Below are 14,408 nucleotides of genomic sequence, written 5' to 3'. Positions count from 1 at the left end.
TAACTTTTTTTGAGTTAGTACTACAGGATGCAAATTTCTGTTTGAAAAAGCTTGCCTTAGCTTTTCTAACTGCCTGTGTATATTTGTTCCTAACTTCCCTGAAAAGTTGCATATCACGGGGGCTATTTGATGCTAATGCAGAACGCCACAGGATGTTTTTGTGCTGGTCAAGGGCAGACAGGTATTGCGTGAACCAAGGACTATATCTATTCCTAGTTCTACATTTTTTGAGAGGTGCATGCTTATTTAAGATGGTGAGGAAGGCACTTTTAAAGAATAGCCAGGCATCATCTACTGACGGGATGAGGTCAATGTCATTCCAGGTTACCCCGGCCAGGTCGATTAGAAAGGCCTGCTCGCAGAAGTGTTTCAGGGAGCGTTTGACAGTGATGAGGGACTTTGAGACAAGTCTCTGAATGTCCTTGAGTGGCCCAGCCAGAGCCCGCCTTGAACCCAATCGAACATCTCTGGAGAGACGCTCCCCATCCAACCTGACAGAGCTTGAGAGTATCTGTACAGAAGAATGGGAGAAACTCCCCAAATACAGGTGTGTCAAGCTTGTACCATCATACCCAAGAAGACTCGAGGCTGGAATATAACAAAATGTAGAAAAAGTCAAGGGGTCTGAATACCTTCCGAATGCACTGTATATGTTACATGCATATTAGTTCATCATGGAGTCAACTAGCATGTTAAATATGATCATTGTTCGTTACAAACACAAACTATTGCAATCCACATAGCTTGGCGTATTGCCAATTAATGAGTTTTTAAAATGTATGGTGTGATGAAACAATCTGCAGTTGTTAGCTGAATGTCCCAAAGGAACTCTGAGTCAATGGTTTCATAAATTGAGTCGTTATCTATAATTTCTTCATAATAGCAGTATTACAATACAGGCTATTGAAGGGGTGGGGAATAATTTTGACTCGAGGGCCACATTGGGATTTCGAAAGGGGGCCACAGTTTTTTGGGGAACGATTTTTGGCCAAAATAATTTTGCAGGCCAGATAAAGGGCAGTGATTTGACAATCATTTCTACATCATTTCTATCTAGTTTTAGATGTTCAAATGTGACCCGGAGTGTTATTTAACCCAAAATAATCATTCCCCCCCCAACCCTGGGTTAGTTACTTGGATTCAGGAGTAATTAATCAATGAAAAGAAAGATATATTGTAATCTGACTGATGAGGTCTGGGCTGTTCATTGACAGTGAGCACTTAAATGTTTGCATCGAAAGCCCATGCTAGACATACCACACAAGCCATTATGTCTGTGGTTTGAAAGAAACCTGTGCTGGTAATTGGAAGTGAGTACTTGAAAGAGCTACACTTTATTACTGAAGTAGCCTACTTATTTCAACTCACTATGAATGCATGGACATTCAGAGATGCTGAAGTACAAGATTAAAGCCAAACCAATTAGGAATGAACATTTGTAATATAGGGACCTATTCCTGATGGGGTCTGATCAATGGCAGGGTGTTTATACATATCGATTGAGTCAGTGGGGAGGACGGACCTATTTTTAGTCACAGAATGAGTCCTGAAGCTTTGTAATGCGCACCTGTGATGAATGAAAGTCCTACTTGGCTCAAGCTCTGAAATCACTTCACAGGAAAGCGAGCTATGGTGGTGGCACAGAGGCAGTTATAGATTGGTCATTGTGCTGCACAGTGATGGGCCCCAAAGTGGCATGATGAATCAGTGTACTACTAAGAAGTGTCAAAGATCCATTAATAGCTCGGCATTGAACATACAATTGGTCATCAAAACAGATTTTCATGAGGACAGAATGCCATTCATCTACAGCTCTTTTGGAATGTGTTTGTTTGTTGCTGTTGTCAATAAAGGCAAACAAATCTAAAGAGATAGTTCAAGGGTCATGACATAAAAATAACGCATTGGAAGGGTTTTTACTTGGGAGGGTTTTTACTTTATAAGCCAAATTACCAATTGCTGTTGAGTTGACCAATAAATAAAAAATATCACGCAAATTGAGAATGCCTCGAAATATACTGTACCTATTCAATCAAAAAGGGACATCTGTACCAAGAAAAGAAATGATTGGAAATAAAAGTATACATTTTTTAAAGTTATGCATGTGGTGTTTGAATGTATTAATAAAACAGTGAATGAGCAGTAAGCCATCACAGTGAGTAACATGATGACTGACCTCTTTAGAAAGCCGTGTGAAGAGGTCTCCCCCTCTGAGGAAGTCTAGAATCAGATACAGCTTCCCCTCTGTCTGAAAGGCTGGGCCATAAAAACAACATAAATGGTCACGCAAAATACATATTCTCCTTCACTCATGACATGCAATAAAATGAAAACACTCCAAAGTGCAAGAGGCGTCACTACAGTTCATGGTTCGATTCCAGGCTGTATCACATCTGGCAATGATTGGGAGTCCCATAGGGTGGCGCACAATTGGCCCAGTGTCGTCCGGGTTTGACTGGGGTAGGCCATCATTGTAAATAAGAATTTGTTCTTAAATGACTTGCCTAGTTAAATAAAAGTTAAATAAATCAAATGTAAAAAATGACAATGAGGCTCAGAGACGATTTGGCAGATTTGAAGCCAATTTCATGCAATTCTACACATTTAGCTATCATATGCTATCTGGGGGGCCCACAACCAGGGGGCCCACAACCCAAATTAAATCAATTTGGTTGGGTACCACCTGGAGTTCGGGGTGCCCCGGGGCATGTGCCCTATATGCCCGTTCAGTAATCCGGCTCTCCTTAAAAGGTACATGTCAAGGCAAACCTTTTTTTCCTGGTATAATTTTGATATTATGGTCTTCTCGTGTATTCCTATCATCTGCTTTGTTGAGTGCATCCGTTTGCCTGGGGCTGCTGTGGCAATACTCAGAGCATGCTAATAAATAAGGAGGTAAGGTGCTTTGAGATGGAGTGATGGCTTACGCTGTCTGAAGGGCTCCAGACGTCACTGAAATGTTTAGAGGGATGTGCCAAGCCTTATAAAACGCTTGGAGAGTTATTCAATGCAAGAACCTACTCCATTTGATATCACAATGTGTTTCTGCCTGCTGCCTAAAGGCAGAACCATTCCAACAACTGCTGGCTAAAGACAATCTCATCACATAATTATTTGGCTGTCTTAACAAGAGGGTTTTCATGTCTCAATGTTTGTTGTATGTATGTATGTGTGCCAGTCAGAACATGGTTACATGGATGAGAAAGACGGCACTTGGGAAATACGCTCACCATAATGGAGTTTGACTATGAAGGGGTGGTTGACTTCAGCCAGAATGTCTCTCTCCATTTTGGACCGCACCCGATCCCGAACTGAAAAACAGACAAAACTTATCAAAATGGTGGTAATGAATTAAGATACTTGTAGAACTGAACAGATGTGGACAAAAGCTATACATATACAATCCATTAGAGTTGGGCCGGTATCCGACGATACTGTATAAAATACCTCAGGTATGAATTTCTATATTGTCAAAACTGTTGATACTATGAAAATCTGTAAACCACTCAACCATGCATATGGAAGTTCTCCCTCACTAGTCAGCCACTTACCTAATCAGTGCATTGGGTATGTCATCGCATAATCGAGACAGAGTGAGCTAATGCAATGACTTGCTGCATTATGCTCATCTATCTGCATTACCTAAGCCTTCTCCCTATGTCACCTGAGAAATGGAGGTCAGCTACTTCGTTATCAATAATAATCAAAATCATAATCCCCTCAAGCACCTGTGCTGCAATGCAGAATATAATGCCAGCTTCCTCTTGCAATGGCTCTCTGCTTTGCAGAGGACATTCCTGCAGCTGTGCCTGTATTATGTAAGCAAGGAGAACATCATCTCCATTTCCTGAGACAGGGCCAAAAGGCTGCATTTCATTATCCAGAGCAGATTTTTTTTTAATGTAAAGCGTTTGACTGAGATTTGTTGAGTACAGGAAACGTAAGATGTTTTTGACTGAGATTTGATGAGTATAGGAAACGTGAGATGTAAAAAAATAAAAATAAATGAATATATATTTTATTACTTATGCCGGAAAACCAGTTTGGCTGGATAGGGAATTAAATCATACCCATATCATGTCCGTTTACTGTAATAATATTATGCTCTTAGTAAGATTGGTCCGATGAAAAACATACCACTCTTCGAAAGTATCAGAATAAGTACCTTTTAGCGTTGCTTTCCTTAATACTTTCATGGCATAAAGCTGTCCTCTGTCAGAACCTTTGATTTTTCTCACCAGGAACACCTATGGAGGAGATTAATATCAGATTGAACAGTAGGGGAAATGTGACGAATGCATAGATGTGAACACCTTAATTCAGGTAGCTATATGTTTACCTTTCCATAGGAGCCTTGGCCTAGCACTTTCAGCAGCTCAAACTGGGAGGGGTCTGCCTTTTCAAAGCCCTCTTTGGTGTGCTGGCTGATGTCGATCTCTTTCAGGATGCCATCGTCCTGCAGGGAAACAGATGGCCCTCATATCAAATCAATCACGTGATTATAGGAATACCAAGAACACCCATGTCATTCCAGAGACACAGGGAGGGCCAGAGAGGGGGATTTAGTCAGATGTCCAACCTAGAGAAGTCAAATTTGATCAGTGCAAACGGAGACTACTCAACATAATCATGAATTGAGATGTTACAGCTAGTATCATGAGTATACAAGTGTCAGAGGAAACTCAGCATTATTACATCGAAGGATAGAACATGCACATTGCTATTACACTTTTTGCCCTTAGTATCTTCAATCGCCATGTTAACTGGTGACAATAGGAGGATTTGAAACAGATGTTGTAGGCTAACAGTCAGAGTGTGACCTTGGCTACAGAACCTGCCAGTAGTCCATCCTGTTCCCCTCTTATCAGGGGAGATTAGTGTGGCCATGTTTTGCTTGAGTGGGGCTATGTGGCTGCCAAACGGGAGATCTTAAAAGGGAACACTCCGGCTATTAATGCTGTCATCATGACGTGCCTCTGAAATATGCCGACCAGGCATGTGAGAGTCCTGCCCTGACCGTCGCTGATTGATGCAGAATCTGCCACGCTGACTAAGCAGAGAACATGGTTAAACCTGTTTATCTCACTCAATACATACAAGTACAACAAACAGTTACATAACCCTTTGCATACAATATATAATTGGGATGAAATAAAAAGGATGCTGATTTGTCCCTTATGGTTTACGTTAACCTACTTCTCCTTCACTTTATCATGTTGAACACAGCATTGAATAGGAAGAAAATCATGTATCATGTAGCTGAAGAATCAATGGGTTAAGGATGGCCTCTGTAGGGGCTCTAGAAAATAAAGGCAAATAAATCAAACAATGGGATTACAAATGCTCTGTAGCTATCCAAGGTCCCATGGGCTTTTTATATTTCCAAACCTCTAACACGGCAACAGTCCGCTGTCTAAAAGTTAACAAAGAAATGAGTCATGATGCCTTGTACAAACAGTGAGCCTCCACAGTAACCGGTACACCATCCATTAATACTAAACTGTGCAAAAAAATAAACATCCCTTTTTCAGGACTTGGTCTTTCAAAGATAATTCGTAAAAATCCAAATATCTTCACAGAACTTCATTGTAAAGTGTTTAAACACTGTTTCCCATGCTTGTTCAATGAACCATAAACAATTAATGAACATGCACCTGTGGAACGGTTGTTAAGACACTAACAGCTTACAGACGGTAGGTAAAACTTAGGACACTAAAGAGGCCTTTCTACTGACTCTGAAAAACACCAAAAGAAAGATGCCAGCGTCCTTGCTCATCTGTGTGAACAAGTCTTAGGCATTCTGCAAGGAGGCATGAGGACTGCAGATGTGGCCAGGGCAATACATTAAAATGTCCGTATGGTGAGACGCCTAAGACAGCGCTACAGGGAGACAGGACGGACAGCTGATCGCAGTGGCAGACCACGTGTAACATCCCCTTCACAGGATCAGTACATCCGAACATCACACCCGCGGTTCAGGTACAGGATGGCAGCAACAACTGCCCGAGTTACACCAGAAACGCACAATCCCTCCATCAGTGTTCACACTGTCCTCAATAGGCTGAGAGAGACTGGACTGAGGGCTTATAGACCTGTTGTAGGGCAGGTCCTCACCAGACATCACAGGCAACAATGTAGCCTATGGGCACAAACCAGACAGGAATGGACCAGACAGGACTGGCAAAAAGTGCTCTTCACTGACGAGCCTGGGTTCTCTCTCACCAGGGGTGATGGTCGGATTCACGTTTATCGTCGAAGGAATGAGCATTACACCATGGCCTGTACTCTGGAGCAGGATCGATTTGGAGGTGGAGGGTCCATCATGGTCTGGGGCGGTGTGTCACAGCATCATCGGACTGAGCTTGTTGTCATTGCAGGCAATCTCACCGCTGTGCGTTACAGGGAAGACACCCTCCTCCCTCATGTGGTACCCTTCCTGCAGGCTCATCCTGACTTGACCCTCCAGCATGACAATGCCACCAGCCATACTGCTCTCTCTGTGCGTGATTTCCTGCAAGACAGGCATGTCAGTGTTCTGCCATGGCCAGCGAAGAGCCCAGATCTCAATCCCATTGAGCACGTCTGGGACCTGTTGGATCGGAGGGTGAGGGCTAGGTCCAATAGGTTTACTATTCCAAATGTCCGGGAACTTACAGGTGCCTTGGTGGAAGAGTGGGGTAACATCTCACAGCAAGACCTGGTAAATATGGTGCTGTCCATGAAGAGGAGATGCAGCTGGTGGCCAAACCAAATAATGACTGTTACTTTTGATTTTGTTCAGGGACACATTATTCAATTTCTGTTAGTCACATGTCTGTGGAACTTGTTCAGTGTATGTCTCAGTTGTTGAATCTTGTTTTGTTCATCCAAATATTTACACATGTTAAGTTTGCTGAAAATAAACGAGGTTGACAGTGAGGACTTTATTTTTTGCTGAGTTTAGTTAAAGCATCAGTTTTGTTTTCCAAACGAGGACTTTTTTTAAATAGAGTAATTGGAAGAAAACTATACCATTTTAGATTACAGAGAATTGCTTTATTATCCTAAAGATCAAACTAAATGTTAAGTCTGTGGGGAATAAAAAAGTAAAAACACTACTACACATCAGAAAGAAAGCGAGAATGGATTTAGCTCAGTTCCTCTTAACAGCCTTTCACATTATTCTAAAATACTGGAATGGAAAAGAAAACATTTACCTGTAGAGGGAGTCTACTTGGTAGTACTAGTAGATTTTCACAGTACCCAATCAGTCTGTTGTTAAATCAGTCTTTTTAAAAAGACACCAGTGCAGATTATCTTATTGAATCAAAATAATAAAACAACCCTTGTCCAAATATTACTCTTTACTAATAAACATGGATGACAGAGGACATGCGTAGTGTATTCTGAACACCAAGATTTGTTATCTGGGTCAACATCTGTTGATGGTGTGTATTTCAAGATAATCTCTTTGATTGAAAAAGTCAACTTGACAAAATGTCTCACTCGGTTGGAAAATGGTGCTTGCCAATACAATAATTTTGGGTATGATTCCTGCATGGGCCTTTCAGCTATTTGACCATGACTTCATGTTTATGCATCCTAATGGTAGCTTGGTAGTTATACTGTCAACTCTGATAGCAGCTATACCAGTTTACTATTCCAAACCATCATCATCATGAATTCCGTGCATGTCGTTTGTAAAGGCTGATGACCTACAGTATACTGTACTTTCCAAGTCAAAGTAGGAATTGAGTTAAATGTTACCACAGCAGTTTATCTCTCCCCTTAATAATCTCAGTATCATGGCATAAAGCAGTCAAACAGGGATTTAGATAAACAATAACAAACATACCAATGGTCTGATTGACTGCCATCTGTCTGATGAGTCTACCTGACTTAGTACAAGATTCTCCCTCAAGAAAACTACCCTTCATTTCATGGTCTTGGGTAAACTATACCTAACTCCCATAAGGGTTTGTCTTCATCCAAATAAAGTATTAATGACAACAACAACATAATGAAAATCACTTTGCGATGCAAAACAGCATCATGGTCTCGTGAGATTAATGACACAGACAGAATAACTCAAGAGGCAATCATGGAGTAAAATACCCCATCGTCACAAGTGCTCAGATATCTAAATCCAGCAGATATTGTTTTGAAAATGGTTTCCATATATGTATTTGTATGCATTATGTTAATCATGCTTAGCATGCCTCAGTGTATTGCAGATGTGCAATATTAAATCCCCTACGTCAATTGTGCAATACTAAATCCCCTACGTCTAGCGTGCAATACTAAATCCCCTACGTCTAGCGTGCAATACTAAATCCCCTACGTCTAGCGTGCAATACTAAATCCCCTACGTCTAGCGTGCAATACTAAATCCCCTACGTCTAGCGTGCAATACTAAATCCCCTACGTCTAGCGTGCAATACTAAATCCCCTACGTCTAGCGTGCAATACTAAATCCCCTACGTCTAGCGTCCAATACTAAATCCCCTACGTCTAGCGTCAATACTAAATCCCCTACGTCTAGCGTCAATACTAAATCCCCTACGTCTAGCGTCAATACTAAATCCCCTACGTCTAGCGTGCAATACTAAATCCCCTACATCTAGCGTGCAATACTAAATCCCCTACTTCTAGCATGCAATACTAAATCCCCTACGTCTAACGTGCAATATTAAATCCCCTACGTCTAGCGTGCAATATCAAATCCCCTACGTCTAGCGTGCAATATTAAATCTCCTACGTCTAGTGTGCAATATTAAATCTCCTACGTCAATTGTGCAATACTAAATCCCCTACGTCTAGCGTGCAATACTAAATCCCCTACGTCTAGCGTGCAATATTAAATCCCCTACGTCTAGCGTGCAATACTAAATCCCCTACGTCTAGCGTGCAATACTAAATCCCCTACGTCTAGCGTCAATACTAAATCCCCTACGTCAATTGTGCAATACTAAATCCCCTACGTCTAGCGTGCAATACTAAATCCCCTACGTCTAGCGTGCAATATTAAATCCCCTACGTCTAGCGTGCAATACTAAATCCCCTACATCTAGCGTGCAATACTAAATCCCCTACGTCTAGCGTCAATACTAAATCCCCTACGTCTAGCGTCAATACTAAATCCCCTACTTCTAGCATGCAATACTAAATCCCCTATGTCTAGCGTGCAATATCAAATCCCCTACGTCTAGCGTGCAATATTAAATCTCCTACGTCTAGCGTGCAATATTAAATCCCCTACGTCTAGCATGTAATATCAAATCCCCTATGTCCAGTGTGTGATGTGAATGTCTGTTTCCTGGTGAAGGGATTGGGGTTTGGTACATGATGACTACATATCATCTCAGAGAGGCTGGTCTGTCTGAACATCTTGCTATGAGACACTCAGGAAGGATTACAAAGAGACGACAAAGTGAATGTGATTTCTACTGATAACTGCACACAGCATTCTGGAAGACAAAACAGTCACAAGCAGTGACATGTCTATAACTCCCCAGCAATGTTCATATAGACAGTACCATTCACTAACACTTTGAGCCCAACAAGTCTGAAAACATTTGCACCGAATACAACAGTGAAATGCTTACTTTACAAGCCCTTAACCAACAATGCAGTTAAGAAACAATTGTGTTAAGATAGATACTTTTTTTTAAATAGAAAAATAAAAAATAATTAAAAGCAACAATAAAATAACAGTAACAAGGCTATATACAGGACAGTACTGGTACACAGAGTCAACGTGTGGGGGCACAGGTTAGTCGAGGTAATTGAGGTGCATGCTATACAGAGAAATATGTTGCGAGTAGGGTAACAGCCTCAATTTGTCGGGGCATGGCCTCTACAAGGTGTTGAAAGCGTTCCACAGGGATGCTGGCCCATGTTAAATCCAATGCTTCCCACAGTTATGTCAAATTGGCTGGATGTCCTATGGGTGGTGGACCATTCTTGATATACATGAGAAACTGTTGAGTGTTAAAAACCCAGCAGCGTTGGGTGCGCCTGGCCGGTGCACCTGGCACCTACTACCATACCCCGTTCAAAGACACTTAAATATTTTGTCTTGCCCATTCTCAATCCATGTCTCAATTGTTTCAAGGCTTAAAACCTCAAAAAAGGAAAAAAGGCCTTTAAAAAAAAAGTTCACCTAAAATGACATACCCAAATCTAACTGCCTGTAGATCAGGACCTGAAACAAGGATATCCATATTCTTGATACCATTTGAAAGGAAAAGTGTAGAAGTCAGTTCCTACATTTTAAAATAAAAATTGATTTTATCAAACAAAGCTTACATTTTGTGTCTGGGATCCCTAGGATGACAAATCAGAGCAAGATTACTGAATGTAAGTAGATGATTTACCTTCAGAGGTGAATATATCAAAACAGTTGCTGTGATAAAAGTTTGCTGTGCACTCTCCTCAAACAATTAGAATGGTCTTTTTTCACTGTAATAGCTACTGTAAAATTAGACAGTAAAGTTAAATTAACAAGAATTTAAGCATTCTGCACATATAAAAATGCATATGTCCTGGAAAGATGGCTGTTACTTAAAACGTCATTCTAGTCACAGAGCACGTTAGCAACAACCGTCCAGGTATAGGGACACCGATACCGTAGAGGTTAAAAATCCTTTGTTAGCCTGTCTCCTCCCCTTCATGTACACTGAAGTGAAGTGGATTTAACAAGTGACATCAATAAGGGATCATGGCTTTCACCTGGATTCACCTGGTCAGTCTGTCATGGAAAGAGCAGATGTTCTTAATGTTTTGTAGACAGTGTAATATATAGTTTTGTATCGTACAGAGTTCCACACATAGTAATTTAATAGGATATCTGTGGTTCCACCACTTTAGAAGGCATTCCAACTAATACCTTGCGCCTTTAACCATCGCACAGCATTCAGCACCATGGATAGCGTTGCGATCAATTTGACATTTTGAATGGACAAAAGACTAATCGTCGATTCAGCACCACAGCTGCTGAACAGTGCCATGCCCAGGTAGCTTTGCCATGTGGAGAAGAAAAAGGTGAAGATTGCAATCACCTGTGTAGTGGTTGGGTTTGACATGTTCGTCTACTGTTCCAATTCCCATTCCCCCAAAACTTACAATTGTAAAACTAGGCCTAGAGAATACATTTCAGATCTTGGGTTCATGCTTAAATATTTCAGTCCAAATCTAATAAAGAATTAAATCATTTGAAAGGGTCAATCTGCAGTTCAAACAATAAAGCACTCATCCGGCCACCGTTGTGGGTAAACAGCTTACTGATGGGGCTGGAGAAATGTAACCTCTCTCAAATTCATAGACTGACCATCCATTTGATCAATACAATAATTTTAACCATGTTTTGAAGCTATACAATGTTTGTTTACAATTAGATTGTTTACAAACAATGGAGTAAAACAAGTTTATATTTTGGGTTCTGATTGTGTTAAACTGTTAAACTAAGCTCAATAAGCAAAAAAAGTTGTATTCTTCAAAAATCAATATAAGCAGCATACATAAAAAATAAATAATTAAGCAATCGCAGATTGCCACGTAAAAACAAATATGGGTTCTTAAAAATGTTTAATCTCTTAAAATATAATAGCTACACCAAATCTAGCCCGCATTAGGCTTATTTTAGGTTATTCTTAATCATGTGCACCTTAATTTGGGAGAACAGACTCGTGGTAATGGCTGTAGCGGAATTGTATCAAATACATCAAACATGGTTTCCATGTGCTTGATGCCAGTCCATTCGCTCCGTTCAGCCATTATGAGCCGTCCTTCCCTAAGCAGCCTCCTATGCATCTCAGTAACAGTTGCAATAAGACCAAGTACTGAATACATTTAGGGCAGGGGTCCCCAATGCCAGCAATAGTTCCAGCAATAGTGAAGACATCAAAACTATGAAATAACACATATGGAATCATGTAGTAAGCAAAAACGTGTTAAACATATTTTATATTTGAGATTCATCAAAGTAGTCACCCTTTGCCTTGATGACAGATTTGCACTCTTGGAATTCTCTCAACCAGTTTCATGAGGAATGCTTTTCCAACAGTCCAAGGTCCCACATATGCTGAACACTTGTTGGCTGATTTTCCTTCACTCCTTCACTCTCCCCTCATTTATGTTAATCTTTCGTAAAGTGACTCAAGCAGCTCTTACCGTGGGCAGTAAATATTCAGCCATAAATATCTATTCACAACATTTGTTTTCAATTTAGAGAGCTCGCAGGTTTTAGTTTACGCCAAGGTTTAGCTAGTAAGAGCAAGATGGAAAGCGAGCAGCAACGTATCTCTACAAGTGTATTCATGTTTGATTGTTGGGACTGTTGTTCTAGTCTGACAATCGGGGTGGGTGGGATTTTTATTATTTTTGTCTTCCTTTTTTCTATGTTTATTGTTTCCTCCCTAAAGAGACACACAGGTCACTTTTGTGCTCAAACCAAAGTTGAAACGTTTCCTAATTATCTGCATATGATAGATTTCTATTCAGTTACATATTTGAAACCCAACCTATGCTTAATCCACTCAAATATGTCACATTCAACGTAAAAGGTCTTAACAGCCCGATTAAAAGGAAAAGAGTCTATACATACCTTAAGAAATTAAAGGCTGACATTGTGTTTTTACAAGAAACACATCTTACAGCCAGTGAACACAAGAAATTGAAGAGGGAATGGGTAGGACAAGTTTTTGCATCCTCTTTTAACTCCAAAGCAAGAGGAACTGCAATTTTGATAAGTAGACACATCCCCTTCTGCGTCAACAACACCATCTCTGATCCCTCTGGCAGGTTTGTTTTGGTGCAGGGGCATATGTTTTCAGAGTCTTGGACCCTATTGAATATTTATGCTCCTAACTTAGATGACCATATGTTTATTCAGAATGTCTTCCTTCAGGTTGCTCAAGCACCACCAGGATGGCTACTGGTTGGAGGAGATTTTAATTTTTGCTTAGATAGGAGTTCTTGATAGGTCTTCTGATAAACCCTCACTTCTTACCAAAGCCGGCAAGCTCACCATGTCATTCGTGAAAGATCTCAATTTACTAGACATCTGGAGACAGTTGCACCCACAGGATAGGGACTACTCTTTTTATTCACACCCACACAAGCATAGATAACTTTTTACTTTCGACACAACTGTTTCATAGAGTGTTAGATGTCAAGTATCTCCCCAGATTGCTTAGTGACCATTCTCCTCTGGTATTATCAATCTCCATTCCAACCAAGGTAAATGGAGCATATAGATGGAGACTAAATTCTACACTTCTAAAGCAACCTGAATGTTGTGCATTCATCAAAGAGCAGATCAATATTTTTACTTTGACAAACAAACCCTCTGCTCCTGACAGCTTCATTCTTTGGGACACATTGAAGGCCTACCTGAGGGGACAGATTATTTCCTATACTAAAGGGCTGAAGAAAAAACATGGTGCGGAAATGAGTGCTCTTGAATCTGAAATCTTCGAGCTAGAGAAAACCTACCAAAGAGGCCCGACTAAAGATCTATACAGAATTTTGGTAAATAAAAAACTTAAATATAATATTCTGAACACATATCAAGCTGAAAGGGCCATCACTAAATCAAAACAGCATTATTATGAGCTTGGAGAGAACGCTCACAAAGTATTGGCATGGCAACTGAAAGCAGAGGAAAGTAAGAGGACAATTAATGCCATAGAAACTCTCACTAAAGAGATATCTTTCGACCCTACTGAAATTAATAATACTTTTAAGAAATACCATGAAGACCTCTACACTTCCCAATCAAGCGATGATCTATCAGAGATAGACTCCTTTCTCTCCTCTCTCAACCTCCCATGCCTGTCAGGGGAAGACAGCGAGCGCCTGAGTGAACACTTCTCAGTCCCTGAATTGTTGGAGGCCATTAAATCCTTACCTTCTAATAAATCTCCTGGGGAGGATGGCTTCCCTCCAGAGTTCTATAAAGAATGTAGGGAGATGTTGGTCCCCTACCTTATGGAGGTACTTAAAAAAGCCAGAGAAGAAAACTGCAGTAATTACTGTAATCCACAAGAAAGGGAAAAACCCACTAAAGTGCGCCTCCTATAGACCAATCTCTCTCCTTAACACAGATTGTAAACTGGTCACCAAGATGCTATCTAAGAGACTGGAGTCATGTCTTCCCCTGTTGGTCAACCCAGATCAGACTGGCTTCATAATTAATAGATTGTCCTCCAATAATCTCAGAAGGTTCTTTGATATAATTCACCTTGCTAACAAAAACAAAATACCTGGTGTCGCAGTCTCCCTCGACGCTGAAAAGGCCTTTGATAGGGTTGAATGGCCATACCTCTTTCGCGTCTTGGAAAAGTTCGGTTTAGGTACCGTGTTTGTAAATTTGATAAAATCACTCTACAAATCTCCTAAAGCTAGGATTGCTACCAATGGGATTACTT

The 14,408-nt window shown here is 40.6% G+C and overlaps 1 protein-coding gene across 3 annotated transcripts in view; it reads right to left on the bottom strand.

The window, feature by feature from the left end:
• Positions 1 to 14,408, bottom strand: part of LOC124038420 (ribosomal protein S6 kinase alpha-2-like) — a 55,079-nt gene that overhangs the window by 25,873 nt on the left and 14,798 nt on the right. For all 3 annotated transcript variants that reach the window (XM_046354281.1, XM_046354279.1, XM_046354280.1), the window contains 4 exons: positions 4,340 to 4,456; positions 4,166 to 4,247; positions 3,231 to 3,311; positions 2,177 to 2,256 (listed from right to left, as the gene is read on the bottom strand). In XM_046354281.1, coding sequence (XP_046210237.1) covers positions 2,177 to 2,256; positions 3,231 to 3,311; positions 4,166 to 4,247; positions 4,340 to 4,456 — 360 coding nt within the window. The remainder of the gene's footprint in view (positions 1 to 2,176; positions 2,257 to 3,230; positions 3,312 to 4,165; positions 4,248 to 4,339; positions 4,457 to 14,408) is intronic.

Source organism: Oncorhynchus gorbuscha, linkage group LG06, assembly GCF_021184085.1.
Source record: "Oncorhynchus gorbuscha isolate QuinsamMale2020 ecotype Even-year linkage group LG06, OgorEven_v1.0, whole genome shotgun sequence".
In the NCBI taxonomy this organism is placed as follows: domain Eukaryota; kingdom Metazoa; phylum Chordata; class Actinopteri; order Salmoniformes; family Salmonidae; genus Oncorhynchus; species Oncorhynchus gorbuscha.
Note: the sequence above shows the minus strand (reverse complement) of the source record. Positions and strands in the feature narration are given on the sequence as shown.